Source organism: Phocoena sinus, chromosome 4 (assembly GCF_008692025.1).
Source record: "Phocoena sinus isolate mPhoSin1 chromosome 4, mPhoSin1.pri, whole genome shotgun sequence".
Classification (NCBI taxonomy): Eukaryota; Metazoa; Chordata; class Mammalia; order Artiodactyla; family Phocoenidae; genus Phocoena; species Phocoena sinus.
Genome location: NC_045766.1, coordinates 144,801,845 through 144,824,075, shown reverse-complemented (window position 1 = coordinate 144,824,075; position 22,231 = coordinate 144,801,845). Strand labels below are relative to the sequence as shown.

General features: G+C 48.8%; 1 protein-coding gene across 9 annotated transcripts in view; it reads right to left on the bottom strand.

Annotated features, from left to right (window-relative positions):
• Nucleotides 1-22,231, bottom strand: part of ADARB1 (adenosine deaminase RNA specific B1) — a 117,183-nt gene that overhangs the window by 28,040 nt on the left and 66,912 nt on the right. For 4 of the 9 annotated variants that reach the window (XM_032631119.1, XM_032631116.1, XM_032631117.1 and 1 more), the window contains 7 exons: nt 19,728-19,812; nt 14,006-14,080; nt 9,585-10,519; nt 6,012-6,126; nt 3,872-4,040; nt 3,110-3,258; nt 1,882-2,050 (listed from right to left, as the gene is read on the bottom strand). In XM_032631119.1, coding sequence (XP_032487010.1) covers nt 1,882-2,050; nt 3,110-3,258; nt 3,872-4,040; nt 6,012-6,126; nt 9,585-10,519; nt 14,006-14,033 — 1,565 coding nt within the window. In that variant the 5' untranslated portion in view covers nt 14,034-14,080; nt 19,728-19,812. The remainder of the gene's footprint in view (nt 1-1,881; nt 2,051-3,109; nt 3,259-3,871; nt 4,041-6,011; nt 6,127-9,584; nt 10,520-14,005; nt 14,081-19,727; nt 19,813-22,231) is intronic. The other 5 variants (XM_032631121.1, XM_032631115.1, XM_032631112.1 and 2 more) reach the window with 2 other exon arrangements.

Genomic DNA, 22,231 nt, shown 5'->3' with positions numbered 1-22,231 from the left:
GTGAGGTAGTTTGCACTTTCTAGACATTTACAGACAGGGAATCACACAGGAAGCACTCCTCTGGTTTCCCGTACTCTGCATAGCTGTTTTGTGATGTGCCCATGTTGCACTGACTGTACGTCACTGTTTATTCTGTCCCTTGCCTGAGCAGTGCCCCGTGGCACAGACACACCCCCTGTTTACCCCTGTTTATAGACTGACAGCAGTTCTGGCTGCTTCCAGCTTTTGACTTGTACAGGGAAGCTGCTGTGAGCACACGGCTGCCAAGCTCTCCTCAGAGTCGCTGCAGCATCGGTCGCCAGCCTGGGAGGATGGCGCTCCAGCTCCTGGGGTCCCCGCCGCGCCGGGCAGGGGTCTAGCCTTACAGCCAAGCACGTGCCTTCACAGCCCTCCTGCACTCCCCGTGATTAACGATGTGGAGGGTCTTCTTGTGTGCTAATTTGACATCTTTTTTGCTGAAGTGTCCATAAAATATTCTGCCCATTTTAAAAATTGTTTTTCCCCCCTTGTTGGGTTTAGAGGGTCTTTATATATTGTGGATACAGGCCCTTTATCAGATATATGATTTGTAAATATTTTCTTTCAGTCGGTGACTCTCTCATTCTTTTAACAGTGTCTTTCAAAGAAGTGATTTTTCATTTGATGAGGTCCAACTTATCCCTTTTTCCTTTCACGGAGAGTGCTTTTGGTATCGGGTCTAGGAAACTGCCTATCCCAGTTGCCAGGATCTTCTCCTGTTTTCTTCTAGAACTTGTACACATTTAGGTGTGTGACACATCTTCCGTTAATGTTTGTATACGGTGCAAAATATCAGGTTCATTTCTTTTGTTTCTCCATAGGGATGTCCAATTGTCCCAGCACCATTTGTTAAAAAGACTGTTCTTTCTCTACTGAATTGGCTTTGAACCTGGGTCAAAAATCATTTGTGACCGACAATGAACATGTAGGACTTGAAATTAGAAACACAATACCATTTACATTGACACCTCCCAAAATCAAATATTTAGGTACAAATCTAACAAAACATATTCAAGACCTATATGAGGAAAACTATAAAACTGACGAAAGAATCAAAGAACTAAGTAAATGGAGAGATATTCCATGTTCATGGATAGGAAGAATCAATATTGTCAAGATGTCAGTTCTTCCCAACCTGATCTACAGATTCAACACAAACCCAATCAAAATCCCAGCACAGTATTTTGTGGATGTTGACAAACTGATTCTAAAGTTTATATGAAGGAGCAAAAGACCCAGAACAGCCAATACAACACTGGAGAACAAAGTTGGAGAGCTGAGACTATCTGACCTCAAGACTTACTATGAAGCTGCAGTAATTGTGATATTGTTATTCATCAGAAGAGTATACTTGGCCACTCAGATGACCAAAAGTATATTTTTCTTATATGTATTTGGTCTTCTTCTGGGGTTCCTGGCTCATAGCTCCCAAACCCTTGGAATTTCCTGAGTGATTAGAGCCATAAAGGTGTCTTATGTTAATAAGCTGAATTCTGTCACCCACCTAAGGATGGGGGCTGGTTGTCTGTGGAGCCAACTACGTGATTATAGAAGGTGGGAACTTTCAGTCCTGACCCCCGATCTCCTGGGAGGGGAGGGGGCTGGAGGTTGAGTTCAAATACCAATTGCCCATGATTTTAATCCACAGTGCCTTTGTAGTGATGCCTCCCAGGGCTCAAGAGCCTCTGCCCACAGAGACCCCACCTTTATCCCCTCAAGGTGACCCCCGAAGCACCTGTTTAGAAGCTTAGTCCTTCAGAGAACCTGTGGAACACATGAGGTAGGAAATGGGGGCGAAGCACCGGTGTTTCTGGAAATGGCAGCATGCACCCCAGGTACTCGGCGGGGTTGGGGGGTGCTTACCGCGCCATCTTGTCACTGCAGGACATGGTGAGCAGCCGCTCCCCTTGCAGCACCCCGTCCCACGTCTGGATGCTGGCATTCGAGCGGACTGGGATCGTCCCCTCACCAGACTCTATTTTCGTCCGCAGCTGTCCTCGGGCTTTACGATTCGGATGTCTGTCTGCTGGTTCTAAGACAGAAACGTAAGATCCTCTTGAGAGGGTCCACCGGTAGTTGACCATATACTTAACTCACCGAAAAGCACATCTAACAACACCCTATCGATTCAAAATACACTTTACACTTATGTGTGCGTATGTTTATGCTATATACACGTAAGATATGTGTGTACAATGTAAGTACATAAAATTTGACAGGAGGGTATACTACAAACCAAATTCAAGAAGGTGGTCTCCTTAGTGGTTGGGAGAAAAGAGGGCTTCCATTTTAATCAAAATGATTCATTTCTATCATTAGAAACGAGCTGAAGCAGACAGGACAAAATGCTAACATTTGCTAATTCTAGGTGATGGATATTTGGGTATTTGCTACATTTCTTTGCTGTGTATTTAAATTTTCAAAAATAAATCTATAATGATGCAGAAATAAATGCATAGGAAGCATTCACACACATCCAGAGTGATTATCTCCAGGTTATATGAATATGGAGTGATTTAAATTTTCTTTTTTATGTTTTAAAAATATTTAGCAACTTTCTACAGTGGGTATATGTTGCTTTTATAATCAGGAAAAATAATCAAACGTTCTATTTGGAATAAATAATGCTTAAGCTTGTGAAGGGATGTGGGTACAAACTCCTGTGAAACGAGAGCACTAACAAACGTGAGAACGAGGGAGGATGGAGGGCACGTGGTGGCCACCATCCTGCACCTGCTTTTCTAATTCGATTACACGCTCATTAAACTACGACTCCCCAGAAACACGGATGGTGACGTACACTTCCAATTGAGAGACAGGTACTACCCAAATTTAAAAACTGAAAACAGTTTTGATCTAATATCCTCACTCTATTCTAATTTCTCATTAGAATCCACATTTTCATTCATTAAAATTTCAACTTACTGAGAAGAAAAACCTCATGTTTTTATATATTCCTACCAGGTCCACATCCAAGGTTGAAATTTTTAAAGAAGAAAGGATATTAATGTAGGTTTATCCTTTTCTCTGTTCTAGCACAGTCATGAATTTTCTTGAGACACTGTGGCCGTGGACGAGCCTGGTGCCATACCTTCCAGGACGGGCTCGTGTGGCGAGAAGATCCTGGCATCTCCACAGGGGGAGGTGCTGATGTACAGATGGAACCGGACCTTCTCCTTCAGCTTAAATCCTCCCCGCTCGGACTTCTCAAAGATGGATCTTTTTTGATCGTCTTTGCTACTGAAAGGAAACAAGTTGCAAAGATAAACTTGAAAGCTGAATACAATCAAAATTTAGTCTGTCATAGCTTACGATGATTTGCAAAGGCCAGTGTTTTCAACGGGGTATGATAGGCTTGGACTGGGGTACTTATTTTATATGTTAATCATAATTAGCACAGTTCCCGTCTGCTCACCAATGGGACATGCCATCAATACGCAAGTAACCTCTCCTCCTCATTCATGACCTCAGAACAGAAAGGAAGCGTGTCAGATGTGGCCTGTGGCGAGAAGCAGTCAGGTCCACGGTCAGCGGTTCCGGGCACAGTGACTGGGGCAGCACTGCCCCCCTCCCCAACACTTACTTCTGCATAAAATGAAAGCTCGGGATCTGAAACACAGACATGGCCCCTCTGACTACACGTGTGGCGTGTATGTACAGGCAAGTGTGTGTGTTATAATTCAGCTTCACGGGGAAATGGGATCCAACCTCACTGTTACCCAGAAAGTTACTAGGTTGAGAATTTTTCAGAGCTTACAGAAGCAGTGGAAAGTTTTGCAATACATTCTGATGAGAGGACGATGAAAAAAAAAAAAAAACCAGCTTCCTTTACTTATTTACTTGCTAAACTTACTTTAAGTAAAGCTCAAGTTGTGTGTAAAGAAATCTAAGCAAGGATCTTCGAGATATGATTTCCGCGTGGCAGTCGTTCAGCGCAAGGCCGCGATCACTCATGTACTCGCCGTTAATACACTTTGTTCCTGTGGAAACACTGATCACCTTGGCATCCTTCACATCTGTACCTGAAAAACAGAAGAGAAATCGTTCCTCGCTATTCCTAGCCACGCCCGGGCTGGACCCGCATTCCCAGGGACTGACCTGGGAGACGTCAGCGCATTTTCACACCCTGCCACTGACCCTCACCTGGGCGCTGCTAACGGGCCCCCCGAGCCTTGCTTTGCACATTCTGGGAGGGTAACCCTCCCCACTCTTGCGTGTAAAGATTCTACTTGGAAAGTTACTTCACCTGGAACACACTAGTCTTTTCTTGAACGCTCCCCAGTGGACACGGAGGAGCACTGTGTAGAGGCAGACAGACTGGCCTGGTGATGAATCCTGGGAGTAACATTCAAGCACCGCAGAGGCTGGGAGGACTGCCCGACACTCACCCCGGGGGGCCCAGGAGTCATGCAGGGGGCTGTCTGGCGGCCTGGCACCGTTTAACTGCACGGGGAGTGAGTGCAGCCCTCAGCACTGGGCAACCTCGGGAGCCACCACTCTGACGTGCAGGTGTCGACAGACAGACCACGTACGACGGGCGCAGGCCCTGCGCGTGGCCTGTCGGGGAAGGTACCTCACTTCCCTCCCATGTCCTCCGAGGCCCATCCAACCATTGTCTCCGTTTGCAGACGAGGGGACTGAGGCACAGGGCCATCAAAGTCGGCCTGGGGATTTGAACCAGGTCTCCTGACGTCAGGACCACATGCCACACGCAGTGTGGTGCTGCCTTCAGGCGTCAACCGTGGCTTCGAGCGGACGGTCCCAAGTGCAACACACGCTATGGGGCAAAATGCCCCCACGAGGTAACATGCCCCTTCTGAGGCGGTTAAAACACCTGGATGAAAAACCACAGGCTCGCTCACTCCCGTCACCGGGAAGGGCAGCGCCCTGCTTAGGAAACGACGTTATCCAGCAGCATACGCGTTCACCCTGACGTGCGTACAGGACGACAGCAAGGAGACGGAGGGAGCAGAGGGACAAAACACAGGCAGCTCACAGCAGAACAAACACTGAAACCCAAGTTACTGCTCAGAGCATCCATCCTACCCGTCAGACAGCTCTCAGCCGTGCCAAGGTAAAGACACAGCAAGAAAATGCGATCTTGTCCTCTAGGGCATGGAGCGTGGTCAGTGCCGAGGATCACAGAATCGGGTCCTGTCCATGATCAGAGGTGAACCACGCCTCAGGAGAAAGGGACGGGCAGTCGCCCCATGGGAACTGGGGTTGCCCCTGCCCGCCGGGTGTAGACAGATAACCACCCCCCGCCGCCCCCCTCTCTGGCCTCTGGCTGGCTTCCTACACACGGCAGGCCAGGCTTGGCCAGCTGGGCTGAGCAGATGCTCCGAGAAGAAAGGGACAGCCCCAGACTCAGCCCCAAGGAGCAGAGGGTCCTCCGGCCACCCAAAGATGCAGGCACTGGCCGAGGCCGTGCTTTCCTGTTCCCAGGAGGGATCCACGGAGACGCTGCTCGGCGGGCTCACTCCTGGGATGTGGCACGAGAACTCAGGGAGGGTTCCCTTCGCTGCTGGGAACTTAGACACAAATTTAATAGGGCTTCTTCTGCTACCCCAAAGCGTGCTTTACCCCCCCGCCCCAGATTTTCTACTCTTGCTAGGACTTCCTCTCTCCCCCGTAAAAGTCACACAGAAATTTATGTGGCAGCGTTAACATTAACGGATAAATCGGATTAAGTCCTACTTCCAAGTGAAGTAAGAACTGCAGGTTTCCAGGGTCGATCAAGGCCATTCACATAAGATTACAGGGATCAAATATTAATACAGGACTCTTTCTCCAGATGAAAACCTTAGGTTAAAAAGATGAACCTGTAGGGGAAAAATATAAGCGCAGTTCCTCTATTTGCACATGGTAAACATTCTGAAGGAGAATGAAAAAGTGACCTCCTGCTGGTGTCACAGAGATTTTTCTAGACTGAAAGCATTTCACCTTTATTAAGCGTGAAAGCAGGCAGGTGGACACACCGCCAACATGGTTACCTGTTGTCATGACGATTCCAGCAAGCACTTTCCTGCGTGCGTGGGGGGCGGCGAAGTTGTCCGTCAGGTCCCCAAACTTCTCCAGAACCAGGCGCGCCACGGCATCGGCTAAGACCTGCGGACCAAGCAGGGGTTTAGTGCTCCCCTTGGGGCCACGTTCCGGGGCCTCTCCTCTGGAACCACAAAGGTAAGCCTGGCAAACAAGTGTGCGCGCGTGTGTGTGTGTGTGTGTGCGTGAGTGTATGCACGCGAGCGCATTTTTTCCTCCCAGACGTTCCTTGGAAACAGACGCCCAAGGGGCGTGCGAGGGTCTCTGCAGAAGGACAGTCTGGAGCCCGACTGCATGGGAGCCAGCACCTGAGCAGGTGAGGCCTCCTCACAACAGCCCTGCCCCGGGGGAGGGACCCAGGTCCAGAGGTGAGAGCACCTGCCTGGTCACCCCCCTCCCACCCTCTGCGGCTCCGAGTACCGCAGCCACAGCCCCCGAGTGGCAGGGCTTTGGGAAGAAGTGAGATCACAGGAGGTGCGGCCCAGTCAGCTCAGGGCTGGCGAGGCCCCACGGGGGACACGTGGGAAGAGAAAGGGGAGGTCTGAAGGGCGGTCACATTGCAGGATCACTAAGTTCACAGTACCTCCCTCCCAAAGGCACCCAGTCCATGTGTGTCTCAGTGATTTCAACATCTAAAAATAATTACCGTGGTCCAGTCACTCAGAAACCAGCACCGCTTAGAGCCCGTAAGGGCATTTGTCACTTAGATCGAGTGACACCAGAATGCACCAGAGGCTACACTTGTACAGGGCAAGTGTAATGTGATTTTAGAAGACTTCTCGTGGTGCATTTCCAGGCCAGGGAGCCACTGGACCGAAGGGAGTGCTTCTCAGAAGCGAACACATCGGTGAGATTTTGGACACGGTCCTACTTTCACAGCTTATGATTCATCTTGGATAGAACGGACCCTCGGTGTTTTGGGAAACGATGCCTGATGGGAGGTGTGTGCCAGGAGCCCGCGGGACCCACGTCCCACCAGCTCACACTGGTCTGGAGTCCCCAGCGGGGCCCTCAATAAAATGCTCCCAAATGAACAGAAAAGCCACCTGTCCTAAACGGTGGCTTCTCTGGGAAGAAGCGTCATCAGGATGCTTTCACCTGCCACTGCACCAGCAACAAGCCCCAGAAGGCGGTGCTCAAGGCCAAGGGCACAGAGTGTGGCCAGAAGAGCAGGGACGGGGCCCCACTCTGCACCCTAGACAGAGGCACAGAGGGCGGAGGTGTGCAGGCAGGAGAGGCAGCGAGGCCACGGACAGAAAGTCAGGACGTGCAATCACACGATGGGACGATGCCCTCCGGTGGGAAGAGAACAGCAGGAGGGAAGGGGAAGGCAGAGGGAACAGAGGCCGCTCCACGCAGGGTGAGGCGGGGCTCCGAACTCAGAGAAAAGCAGGAAAGCGTGGAGTCGGGCACTTGCACCGACAGCCTCTGCCCAGGCCCGCCCTCCCGTCCCCCGAAGGGACTGGGCGTGAAGCAATCTCCCTCTAGATTCGGGGCAGATATAATAACAAAAGGTACATGCGCTCAAAGTCAGCTCGAGGCTGGGCCCCGGGGGACAGCTCGGTCCAGCCACGTCCACCAAGTTTACTGACAGACCGCCCTGCACACACCATGTGGGCAACGCTGTCTGATTTTAAACCCTCCGATGCCACCGTGAACGCCATGGAGGCAAAAAGTCCTGAGACCAGGGATGGCCAACCCACGCCCTTCAAGGATTCCACTCGCAAGACAGCAGGACGTTTCACCCCCTCTAGACCATACGTCTGGAAATTCCCAGGGGAAAGAGTAAGGACTGACCCTCTGGAGGCCGGCATAGGTCCTGCGACGAGGACACGACTACTTCCTGAGGTACCGCTCGGGGCCTGGCAACCACCCTGGGGGCCCTGTGAGCGGGGAGGGCTCGGGCGGGGGGAGAGACGGCTCCACCTTCCCAGACCTGACTGGCCTGGGCCACAGAGGCCACCTGGGCAGGGCGGAGACGGCCCCTCCCGGGCAAGGCTCCACCAGCCAGGGGCTCTGGTCACTGCTCCCCACTGACATAACAGCCAGGGTAGAGGCAGGCTGCCAGCGCACACACACACACCCACGCACATGCAGACCTCCGCCCGCCTCCCCGCCCCCCCCCCCCCGGGGTGTCACCCACGCAGAACCAAGCACGGGGGGTCACGGCATTTGACGAGTCCAGTCTCTTCACATGACTGCCAATGGTAAGGGAAGACAGGGCCACTGTGGCTCAGGCTGAAATGCTCTAACGAACAGTAAACCTGAAAATAAAAAATCCCTCGGGAACTAGTGCCGCCCATGTGTAAAACGATAAATGGACTAACGGTTCTTATGAATAATATTAACGAGAAGTTAATACACGGGAAGCGGTTACTTGGCTCAAAGAGCAGAAAAAATCAGCGAAATCCTTTGAATATGTTACTTTATACTGATGCTGTATTTGGTTGCTTTAAGCGAGAAAATAAACTTCCTTTTTTTAAAACCGAGAACTTCTGGTCCTCCCGGGTGACAATTGCACAGAGGTCACAGAAAGGCAAGACGGAAGCCGAGCTTCCTGAGCGAATGTGGGCTGTCCTGTCAATTCGGAGTCCTTCATTTTTTTCTCCTCAGATCAGTGTTTATTTTATCTTCAAAGTGAATAATATTTTGACAGAAAGAAATAGAGAAGAGGGTCAAACTTTCTCCCTGAAAGAAACATTTTTACAATAGACCGGAATAATTTTGGATTTCCAGGAAAAGAAGTAATAAATAACCGAAGAGTTCTAGGGTGTTGATGACAACTGAACATCATTTCCTCCTTCCTACTCCTCAGAGCCCACCCTGAAATGTCCCCTCTCTTCACACTGAAATTTCACCCTGATATTCCCCCTTCTCGCCCTGTCCAAGACCAAACTAGGAGGGGTGCCCACCTCCGGCTGAGCAGGGGAGCCACAGGGACCCCTTGGGGAACTCCAGGTGCCGAGACCCCCAGGCACCCGGCGGGCTCTGGAGCGCTGGCAGAGGCCCCGACGCCCCGGCCCTTCTGACGTGTGCTCGCCACTGCTGCAGCTCGGCCTCTGCCTGGACAGCATCCGTGAGGTGCTGGTACTTGACCCAGACTTGGGTTTCAGCTGCTGACCCGCCAGCCTCACCTGTCCTGTACCTGGGTCCCAGGTGAGACACGGAGGGGGGACCCCACTGAGCTGGGGCAAGATGCCAGGGCTCCGGCCCTCCCCTCCCCTCCCGTCCCTCCGCGACGGGCCGCCGTGGGCTGTGGTCGCCACAGGGGCAGGCGGCACAGGGAGGGCACCTCGGCCCACCCGCCGTGGGCGGCACTGACCACACTGCACCTGACGGCCCTGGCTGGGCTTCGCAGCGGCCACACAACCGGCACAGTCACGGGAAGGCCGCCCGGCAGCCGGACTTACCAGGGCCTCCCCGTGCTGAGGACAGAGCGACGAGAAGACACCAGTGACCACGGCAACCGCACCCCGTCTAAAAGCGTGAGCAACACACAGCCGCGCTCGGGCGGCTTTCCTCACCTGTGGCGAGTGCAGCTGGAGGCCCTCGCTGGGGACAGGCTGGCGGGACGGGGTCTGGTCCAGGCGCAAGTTAAAGACAGTAGCCAGGGCGGACTGCGCGGCCCGGGCCTTGGCGAGCTTTTTGCTCCTCCCCGAGCCCTCGAAGAACTGCCCGTCCACGACCACAGACAGGACGAAGTTTTTGGCGTGGCTCTCCCCGCTCTCCGAGAGGAAGTCATACTTCAGTCCCGGGCGCAGCTCGTTCAAGATCATCACGGGGTTCTTCCCGCTCGGGGGTGGGAACGGCGGGGGCACGGGGAGGGGTGGCTGGGCCAGGCCGGCGGGCACGGGAGACGCAGCCAGGCTGAGGTCCCCACTCGAGCTGAAGGAGTCGTCGCCATTGGCGCCCAGGTAGAAGGGCACATCCGGCCTGTCCGGGGTCTCGAAGCCGTTGAAGAGCGCGTCGGGGAAGTCGGCCTGGTCGGACGTGAAGTCTGCATTGGCGGACAGGCTCCGGCCCATGGCCAGGTGGGCCTCAGAGGCGTTGGGAAACTGGACAAAGGAGCGCAAGGCCTTCTCGGCCGCGTGCAGCTTGGCCTTCTTCTTCGTGGGGCCGGAGCCCTCGAAGACCTGCCCGTTGACCTCGACGGACATGACGAAGAGGGGGGCGTGCACAGGGCCCGTCTGCGACAGCAGCGTGTACTGCAGGCCAGGCTTGATCTCGTTGAGCTGCATCAGCGCGTTCTTGGGCAGCGCGGGCCCCGGCGCCCTCCTCCGCTTCTTCAGGCGGAACTTGGAGTGGCCATTGCTGCTCTCGTCCAGGGCCCGCTTCCTGCCGGCGCCCCCGCCACCCCCGTTGGAGAGCGGGGCGCCCTCGCCAGGCCCCGGGGCGCTGCCGTCCTTGGGGGGCGCACCGTCCAGACCGCAGTTTTCCTTAACATCTGTGCTGCTCGAACCTGCGGTGCCCAGAAAGAGTAACTTACAACGCCTTCGTTGCAGGATCTTGTAAATGCAAAATTTATAGATTCCTTTATCGCCCTTTGTAACTGGTTAAGTGATGTGTGCTTATACATTTTGTTCCTGGCTGCGTACGTGTGGAGCTGTGCGTTTAACCACAGAGCTATCCACCTAAACTGGAATAATTGGAGTAATTTGACGTTCTGAGAAATAATAACTAATCCTGTTTCTATTTGGTATCACGGACTGCTTTTGCATTAAAAGGTGAATTTTTAAATCATCTTTTTCTACGAGAATATTCCGAAGCATCTAGAGGAATTTTATTCAAGTTTATCAAAATGTGGGAGGATAAACTAACCCAGAAAGACCTTACGCTAATAAATCTAATATCAGTATCGACAAACGTACACTTTATTTTGGCATTTTCTTCCTTTTCAATGCCATCTACTCTCATACTATAGTCATGTCGGGCTTTCAGTTGCAGCCTTTCCCAGAAAAGAAGACATTATTTAAAACACGCATTCACAAGTTACTTAGTCCTTCTGGCTTAAAAGATGCAATTAATATGTGCAGTTATTTGGTTCTGATTCATGGATCTTAGAAAACTGCTTATGTAAAGTATTCTGGCCTTTTAGAAATTATTTTGAAGGATATAGCTTCACTTCTAGTATTAACATTTTCTCATTATGTATGGGGACTGATCTGCCTCTGAATCCTTAATACATCCCATGATAGAAAAAAAATATACAAGGCAAGACAGGAAGACTGACACTGCAGACGGCCACAGCTCTCTTAACTTCCCAACTGAAGGTGGCATCTTTGTCTTTTTCAGAAAAACAAATATTTGATGGATTTACAGAATAATTTAGCTATCCTACCATTTAAAGGTAGTTCATTTTCACAATTAATAAAGATAATTTTAGAACTCTAAAAGTTCATGGCAAAATAATATGATTTTAATTGCAAAAAGGGGAATAAAAAAGCATTCACTCTCCCTTTAAGTTTATCAGACAAAGCTTTTTTAAAAAGAGAAAAAGAAGTAACTCCTTGTCTTCCTGGTCAGTTTGCACACGCTGTTGGCCGCAGGAAGCTCAGGGGTAACTATCACAGGGCTTCACGATACTGTTGACATGAATGTACTTGAAGACCTACCACTAGTTTTTGAGAATCCACGTAAGTCTTTCAAGCAACGGAAATATTTTTCACAATTGTAAGCCAGTTTACAAGTACCCCAATACAGTGGCCCTCAGTCCGTTTCTACTACATAAGGTGACAGTAGATTCTGACTATGCTAAGGAAACTGAGAAAAACAGTGAAAGCGCTCATCGGCCCTACCCATGGGAGGGGCTTAACGCGGCAGCAAGTCTGGGTCACCGGCTGCCAGTCCCCACAGTTCAAGCTCTCAGATTCCCAGGGCTGTCACCACTCAGCTGAGACGGGCCCCGGGAAGACTGCCACCACACCGCGGCAGAGGTTGGGAGGTGGCCACGCTTTCCCTACAGACTTCACGCCTCCTACGTACTCCTGACACACACCACTTCTCCCAGTTGACAAAGCTGACGGAATGGACACTAAATTTTCATTTATAACATCCTCCAGCAAAAGCTCAATAGGTTACTCCTTTCGGTGCTCAAGGGAAACAAAAGGTTAGAAAGGGTGGGGCAGGACAGAATTGAGATTAACAAAGCAAGGACATCACCCGCTCCATGACAGCTTAGTTCTGACGTTAGCGCTGAACAGAAGTCAGATCGTGATAAATATATCCTGACATGCATTTAATCAAATGTTTATAGTCTCTGGAACACACAAATGCTTTCTTTTAAAAATAAAAATAATCCGTATTGATTATAGAAAAATACACTTTCTATCAGACAGTTCACATAGATTCTAAGTTCTTATTTGCTCCAGAAGCATGGAAATACGGTTCATGTTCTACTTTACTAAAAATGCTACTACGTAAAGGAAAATAAAACACTAAAATTGGAGAAAGACCTCCCACTACCATAACTCTTCTTAAATGCTTTCGCTTTCCATATCATGCTACTTTACCTCATAAATGTGAATATTAACCATGATGAAAATTCTTCATCGCTTTCAAAATGATAGAAAATACAGGACTGGCATTTCAAAGTTCCAGCACTAGAACCAAGTTTATCTTTCCAGAAAATGTATTCAGAAGGATTCTTTACCTCGGTCAGAGACTACCGGATCAGTCTGGGGATAGTTATATCCCTACGCACACTGTGACATTTCCTCCCATACCTGCTGACCAGCGCCGTGGGTGACAGCGGGAGTGGGGAGTGGGCTGACCCCTGAGAACACAGGCTGGGTTCCAAAGACCCCGAGAGCAGCTGTGCCGGGGGCAGCGCCACGGGCAGCCAGAGGCCTCGGGAGGAGGTGCTGCCACGTGGACTGAAACCACGCCTGGTCACGTCTTCTCACACTTGCGTCCCAGAAATGGCCTCCAGCCTGAGGGCACACGACTGCGGGGTCACCCAGCAAAGACCCAGCAACTCCACGGCACCCACTACACTCGTGGAGCAGAACCCCTGGCTTCTGCGTGCAGACAAGCCAACTCCGAGGCCTCAGCTGTGGGCTCTGGGTGAGGCCGAGGGAAAGTGGTGGACTGTAGCCTCATCCTCGGTGACCGTTCGTCACTCACGCCTGTGGGTTCTTCCCGGGACCTCTCAACATGGACAAGTAACAATGCACGTTACACACATACCAGAACACTGATGTCTCTGTTGTGATCTCCCTACCGAAAGCTCCCAACTTCTGTGGGAGCATTTAACCTTAGACAAATGCTCTGCTATCCGGGATTAAAGACAGAACAGAACAGAGAAGTGTATTCACTGAACTCTTCATCTATGAACATCTATGAACAATGTCGAGAGGGGGAAAGCTGAGGCTCTCTGCCCCTCCGTCCCCTCCATCCCGGAGGGCAGTGTGGAAAGGAGTTTCAGGCCACGCTGGCCCGAAGGCCCATCAAAGTCTTTGGAAACAAGATCAACAGACTCATGTGAGTCCCCTTCCTTCAAAACGCACGGACAACCCACCGTATTTGAAGGGAAGATTTTATGCACCGTCACCCCAAATGACCAATCTCAAAGGTTATCTCAGATTTACACAGATGGAAATAGGACCATGATCATGAGAACCATGCAGTGACAGAGCACGAAGCCATGCGGCTTTATGACACATGCACCTGGAGGCAAGCCTCCCCCTTCCGGGCATGTGCATCAGGACCCCAGGATGACAGCAAGGAATGAAAATCCGGACAAACGGCTGTAAGGAAACGCCCACAGCAGACACCGATACCTACTGTAGAGATTACATAAAAATTAAATACATGCCACCGTTAACAGTCTGTATCGAAGGAAAAGAATCACCCCCCCCCCAAGTTGGTGCCATTCAATAAATTTACAACACTAAGCTTTTAATAGAAAATTAGCCGCTTGATACTATGTGATAGGCCTAGGTCTTACTCATGTTCTCTTCATCTTCTACATCCATGGCAAAATACTTGTGTGGGTTTCTTGACCGGCGGAGACTGTTCCTGTCTGAAAGAGCAAGAAAATGACACTGAGTGTACCAGTCATACGACGGAAGTCTCCTCTGTGGAAAACATCGCAGAACAAGGACGGTTAGGTCTGCCCTCTGGATAGAACATTCTCCCACCTCTTCAGCATGGTACAGGACCCCCAGCGTCCCCCCAAGGATCCCGGCCAGGACTCTGCTGTTGCGGGGTGCGGGGGGCGGGGGGGGGCGGCGGCGGGTACCATGGCAGGGAAGATTTTGGGCCACGCTGCGGAGGACGGCCTGGATTCCAAGGGTCAGGACCATGGAGAGCTCCGAACCAAGGGAAGGGTGACACACTTCAATCTCAGAAAGCCACCTCTCGTCAAGACAAACCCCAAACGGAACTCCCGCCCGTCTGCCACTTGATCTCTGTTCTGGGGAGACTTTGGTTTGGGTTATAAAATAAAGCTGTGGAAGAATACGCCACAGCACTCACCCTACTCCTCCCCTTCACCTGGACTGAGCGGCGTCACGTGGACGCAACTAAGCAGCACATAATTGTTAAAACCGGATCTAATTTCTTAGCCACGTACAACTTATTATTCTGCTGTCAGGAGAAACCACAAGAAATCCTCAAAGAACGATTATTGCAATTACATAATTATTAACAAATTTAAGAGTTTCCTCTTCCTAAATACCTTGGCTGCGCTTTGCAGGACTGCACTAACATGTGATCTGTAATAAAGAGTCCCGTCAAATTGCCACTGAGGAAGAAGATCTGCAAGTTTTGTAGTCACATTTTTTTACAGAAATTAAATTTATATTATAAATCAGTTAAGAGGCAAATTTATTGCTTTTGAGAAAAACGGTGACTAAAATGTGCTAGATCATGCCTATACCTTATACATCTCTCTCATATAACATATATGTAAAATAGTTCCCGTGACAATCATTTGTTAATGACGTTAACTCTCACTGTATATCTGGTGAACAGACAGTTAAATGAGTTAAAAGTTAAATGAGTTTTTATTTAGACGCGTTTATTTAAGGAACTGTTCCAGACAGTTTTTAAAGCATTAACATTTTATATTGATGAATTACTTCGACGTAAATTTCTGAAAGTTTATTATAGGAAAAGCACAGTACTGGGTATTACAAGAACCTAAAATGAATCAGACTGACTGATTGTATTAAGGAATAACTTTCAGTCATTTTAGGTGTGGAAACAGTGCTTAACTTTTTGTGATGTATACTGAAATATTTACAGACGAAATGATACCTGGGGTTTATTATTATAAAATGATCCCATGTGGTGGGAAGAAGTAGATACGGATGAAACTGGTAATGCTGGCGCTGCCTGATGGGCACTCGGGCTCACCACACAATTCTGTATCGGTGTGTGTTTTAATATTTCCACTAGGGAATAGTTTCAATGAAAGTAATTTCCTTGAGGTCTGGAATGGGCACGAGTGCCAGGCCGCCCCATGCCCTCAGTGAGATGCAGGTGCTCCAAGGGTCCTCTCGGCCACGGTCAGGGCGTGTGATGGTTAAGCTGATCCTGGAGGAGAGGGGGTGGGACACACCGTGAAGACCATGCACAGGTATAGCATGCGGGAAGCACAGAGGCTGTGTGAGAAAGGCACTCAGAAGGCGCTTCTGAGAAGCTCAGTTATCAGTTCTGGAAGCAACCACTCAAGCTGTCCAGAGCACTGTGTTCTTACTGGCTGAGAGCTGGCTTCAGAGCAGGCAAAGGGGCTCGTGTGGTGGGAAGACGGAGGGCACGTCCCCCGTTTAGCCCGACTGAAAACCCCAGATGGCACAGACACAGCAAGCACGCGGAGGCTCGGGAGGGCGGAGGGGAGGCGGCAGAGTAGCAGGGGACCCGGGGACGGTGTGGCGGTCAGTCCCTTACGTCTTCTTTTTGTATCATTATCCCAGGCTTGGAGTTGAAGAAGCCGGCAGCCTGGAAACACCAATGGGCAGACCAAAACACCCAACGAGAACTGTCTCTCTGGCCAAGGGACCAGGAGAGGACCTGCCAGCAGGACAGGAACCTGACAGACCAAACTGCCCTATTCAGCCAGACCCCAGCCTCCCATCCAGCAAGGACATAGGGTGGGGGAGCCTCGCGTCTCATTCCCTCTGGGCTGTGATGACCCCCTCCCCGCCCCCAGCAATGCAGAGTCAGGGAGAACAGGCGGAGAGCCTGGACTTCCACCCCACCTGGCGGTACCCAGGCGCCTGCCCCCTCCCCACTGCGGGTGTCACAGGAGGCCACCACGCAGCAGTGCCAGTGGAGGCCAGGGAACCTGGACGTGCACCCCCGTCCGGCAGCGATGAGGCGGCGTCTCCCCTCCCCAACAGAGAGCCGTGAGAGAGAGCCAGCTGAAGCAGAGGTCCAAGTGAGACTCAGGTCCTTGTAACATAATATGTCCAGGTTCCAATCGAAAATCACTCATCACACTGAGAGCCAGGAAGATCTCAAACCGAATGCAAAAAGACAACTGATGCCGACCCAGAGACGTCAGCATCGTCTGAGAAAGTTTAAAGCAGCCGTCCTGAAAACGAAGTGGACCTCAACACCGCCTGCGAAGTCCGAGTCACCAAGACAGACAGGCAGACCACACAGAACAAAACAGAGGGCCCAGAGACAGGCCCCCACAGAACACCCGCTCGTTGTTGACAAGGGTGCACAGGCAACGCAATGAAGGAAGGACAGCCTTGTCAACAGACAGTGCCGGGTAGTCGGCACCTAGAGCTCACACCCCACACACACATTCACCTGGAATGGACCACGGGCTTATTAAACGTAAAGCATGAAACTACAAGGCGTTTACAAGAATCATAGGAGGACATCCGTGGGATCCAGGACTCGGCAAAGAGTGTGCAGACTACCTACTAAAAGCACAATCCACAAAAGGGAAAAATGATGACCTGGAACCCATCGGAATTCAAAACCTTTTGCTCTGCTAAAGACCCTGTTACGAAGATGAGAAGACAAGCTATGGACTGTGAGCAAATATCTGAAAACCACATCAACAAACAAAACATACAAGAAACGCAACGATAAAACACACGCTCCCATTAGCAAGAGGCATTTCACCGAAGAACGCACACAGATGGATGTTCCCGCGGGAAATGATGGTCATCCTCATTGGCCACTAGGGAAATGGGACTTAAAACCACGTGAGATTCCACCACACACCTACGAGAACGGCTAAAACAATGACAACCCAAGGGCCAGCGAGGATGGGGAGAAACTGGATCACTCACGTGCCGCTGGTGGGGATGTAAAACGGTGCAGCCACTCTGGGAACCAGTCTGGTGGTTTCTTAAAACTAAACATGGGCATTTATTCCAGAGAAATGAAGACTTACGTTCACATAGAAAACGTACACAGGAATGTTGATAGCAACTTTATTCACACCAGCCCCAAACCGGAGACAACCCAGCGCCCTTCAGCACGTGACTGGCCGAACACACTGTAGACCGTGGAGCACCACGCGACGATGAAAAGCAACGAACTCCTGACACACGCAGTAACCTGATGGATCTCCAGAGAATCGGGCTGAGTGAAAAAGCCAATCCCAAAGGTGACATACATCACACCCATGTATACAAAGGTGATCCTTGAGCAACACGGGTTTGAACTGCATGGGTCACTGAGACACAGATTTTTTTTCACTAAGCACGACCTACCCCACTGCATGGCCTGAGGCTGGCTGAGTCCAAGGATGAGGATGCAGAGGGCCGACTATCAGTTACACGGGTTTCCGACTGCACCTCGCATCGGCACCCCAACCCCTGTGCTGTTCAAGGTCAACTGTATAACATTCTTGAAACGAGAAAACTGTAGACATGGAGAGCAGAGTAGTGGTTGCGGGTGGGGAGGCACCCCGGCTGTGACAGCGCTCTGTGTAAAGGGAACACCGTTCTCCCCATACTGCTTCTTACAGCTACCCGTGAATGTACGTTCTCTCAAAATAAAAAGGTCTATTTAAAAGCAGGCAGAAGGCACACAACATAGTGGCCGGTGCACTGAGAGGCTGGCTTCCCTGGAGGTCTGGGACGAGGAGGCCATGCCTGCCGTGACAGTGACAGGGAGTCTGGGCACAGGAGAACCCTGCACCGCCAAAGCTCACCTGGTTCGTAGGACATGCCTCGTTTTCCTGCTCTTTCATATTAAAGCTCTAAAAAAGGACAGGGAAAATGTCTCACAGTAGAAAATAATCAGGCTGTGCACAGTGTGGGTGGGTACGTGTACAATGAAAGTGGAAGCCAGACACATATATACAATGGAATATTACTCAGCCATAAAAAGAAACTGAGCTATTTGTAATGAGGTGGAGGATACAGAGTGAGGTAAGTCAGAAAGAGAAAGACAAATACCGTATGCTGACACATGTATATGGAATTTAAGAAAAAAAAATGTCATGAAGAACCTAGGGGTAAGACGGGAATAAAGACACAGACCTACTGGAGAATGGACTTGAGGACACGGGGAGGGGGAAGGGTAAGCTGTGACAAAGCGAGAGAGAGGCATGGACATATATACACTACCAAACGTAAGGTAGATAGCTAGTGGGAAGCAGCCGCATAGCACAGGGAGATCAGCTCGGTGCTTTGTGACCGCCTGGAGGGGTGGGATAGGGAGGGTGGGAGACGCAAGAGGGAAGAGATGTGGGAACATATGTATATGTATAACCGATTCACTTTGTTATACAGCAGAAACTAACACACCATTGTAAAGCAATTATACTCCAATAAAGATGTAGAAAAAAAAAAAGAAGAAAAGTGGAAGGCAGAAATCTCTCGCAGAGCAGAAGCCAATATTTTCAGCTTCTACAAATGCCAACTCTCGTACCGAAGGTTATAAAACAAAGCAAAATAGCAAATGCAAGCACTTCAGAGCATTTTACGTAACCATTTTTCTTTCATTCTGCAAAGTACCTCATATGGCCTGGACTACAAACACATAAGAATGAAAACCCCATCCAAAATCGCATACGGAACAAAATTCCAGGAGCGGCCAGGTAAAGGAAAGCTTTACTTGACAGCAGTATTCGAATGCCTTCTTCATTTTTCAGGGTCCCGTAAGCATTAAGAAGTGGAACTGGGCGGGCAGGGAGGCGTGAAAAGACCATTAAACCTGGCATCGAAAGACCTGGGACTTAAGTTTAACTTGATTCCAGTTATAATTTCAACTCTTCTTTTTGTAAATAGAACTAGAAAAGCGGATCTTATGTGGAAAAATCATCAGGTTTGAATAGTCAAGAAAACTCTGAACTAAGGAGCAGTTAGGTGGGGCTGGTCCTCCCAGACTGGAAAGGACGGGGCACCAGCGTGCAAAGCACGCCCGCGGCTCATGGACTGTGGAGCAGGGAGACGGACTCAGGACACAGCAGCTGCCCACACCACTGACCAACGCGCTTGCTAACACGTGGGCCTGGAAAGGGGTAAACCCCGGAGGAGGAGGAAGATGGACCCACCAGTGCCACTCGGTCAGTGTCGGTTTTGGTTGCCCGTGGGTTCGCGTCTGACTTCCAATAACATGATCCGATTGGCAATGCTTTATTTTCTAAGTGGGTGGTGGGTAAGTGGTCATCTGTTGTGTGATTCCTTACACACTGTAGATGTTCATGATGTAAGCCAAGGTGTAGATATATATGTAAAATACAACATTCCTACCCGCTTCCGACAGCACTCTTATCCTCACTGTGGAAACGTCAACCTGCACACATTCCTCCCCTTCCCTTGGTGAAAAAAACGTTTTCTGGAATAAAACACAGAGAACATAACTTATTAATATTCAGGATGCATCAGAACATGAATTCTCTATTGTGCTGGTGAAAAATGCTATCTTTAGGAATTCACTAAAAATTTATAGATTAAAAAACGTTTAAGACAAGCAGTAACTTGACAAAAATTACCGGCAATTATTACCGGGTTTTATCCATGTTACTCTCCGAACAGGATGGTTTTGAGAAAAGTTTTACATATTCTTAATGACTGCGAAGGGTTTCAGTTTTAATAGCCATACACGACCAATTTTTAAAGAGCGAAGTGTTAGAATGAAGATTCTTCATGTTAATTCTCTACTATAAATCAAGCAACTTGCTAAAGGCTAGACTAATTTCGCAGCTATAGCAAAAAACTCAATGATGATTGTATTCTTTATTTAACAAAGGTAACTGAAGTATAAAATTCTTACATAATTTGAAGAAAAATCTGAAATTCAACAACTTAATCATGCATGTTTAGAGAATGCATTCATGATTTGTATTTTGCTTCCAATATTTTGCTTTCTAAACAAACTAATGTCATTAAAATATTCAAAACATTCAATTTATAATATTTTACAAAGAAATCGTTTCCTTCCTAGGAAACCATCCAAATAATAGATGTTCAGTTATCCTTTAGAGATTTTGTACACACTGAACTAGATACAGCAGACTCTGCATAGCAAATAAGCTTCAAGCATTACTTTTAAAACACATGTTTTTTTCTAGTGAAAGGCAACATGGAATAATTAAAATAACCATAGTAATCAACAAAAAAAACTCTTGGAACTAATAAGCAATTACAGAAAGGTTGCAGAATACAAGGCTAATATACAAAAGTCAATTGCTTTCCTACACGCAAGCAATGAACTGGAATTTGACATAAAAAACACAACACCATTTACATTAGTACCCCCCCAAATGAAATACTTAGGTATAAATTTAACAAAATATGTACAAGATCTATATGAGGAAAAGTGCAAAACTCTGATGAAAGAAATCAAAGAACTAAATAAATGGAGAGAAAATCCATATACATGGATAGAAAGACTCAATAATGCTGATTTGGGCTCTTCCCAACTCGATCTACAGATTCAATGCAATCCCAATCAAAATCCCAGCAAGGTGTTTTGTGGAAATCAACTAAGTGACTCCAGTGTTTACATGAAGAGGCAAAGACCCAGAGCAGCCAACACAATATTGAAGGGAGAAGAACAAATTTGGAGGACTGACAGTATCTGACTTCAAGACTTACTATAAAGCTGTGGTAATCAGGACAGTGTGGTATCGGTGAAAGAAGAGCTAAATAGATCAATGGGACAGAACAGAGAGCCCAGAAGCACACCCACAAAAATACTGTCAACTGTTCCTTGACAAAGGAGCTAAGGCAATATAACAGGGCAGACAGTCTCTTCAACAAATGGTACTGCAACAACTGGTCATCCACATGCAAAAAGATGAGTCTAGACACAGATCTTACAAACTACACAAAAATTAACTCAAAATGGATCTCAGACCTAAATGTAAAATGTAAAACTCCTAGAAGATAACATAGGAGAAAACCTAGATGACCTTGGGTTTGGCAATGACTTTTTAGATACAACATCATAGGCAAGATCCATGAAAAAAAAGAATCACTAAGCTGGACTTTATTAAAATTAAAAACGCCTGTTCTGTGAAAAACAATGTCAAGAGAACAAGAAGACAAGCCACAGACAGGGAGAAAATTTTTGCAAAAGAAACAGCTGATAAAGGACTGTTATCCAAAACATACAAAGCACTCTTAAAACTCAACAATGAGAAGACAACAACTTGATTAAAAAATAGGCCAAAGACCTGAACGGACACCACACCAAGGAAGATACACACATGGCAGATGAGGTGCTTCACATCGGCTGTCATCAGGGAAACGAAACTTAAAACAACAATCAGAAGACAACACACCAAAGAAGATACACACATGGCAGATAAGGTGCTTCATGTCGGCTGTCATCAGGGAAATGAAACTTAAAACAACAGTCAGATGCCCCTACACACCTATTAGAATGGTGAAAATCTAGAACACAGACAACAGCAAACACTGGCAAGATTGCAGAGCAACAGGAACCCTCATCCCTGCTAGTGGGGATGCAGATGGTGTGGCTGCTTTGGAAGACAGTCTGGCCGTTTCTTACAGAACTAAACAGACTCTTACCATAGGATCCCGCAATCGCTTTCCTTGGTATTTACCTAAAGGAGCTGAAAACTTATGTCCACACAAAAACCTGCCTGTGGGTATTTATAGCAGCTTTATCCACAGCTGAAAAAACCTGGAAGCAACCACGCTGTCCTTCAGTAGGTGAACACATAGTCTGTGGCCCAATCCAGACAATGGAATAGTGTTCAGAGCTAAAGAGAAATGAGCTATCAAGT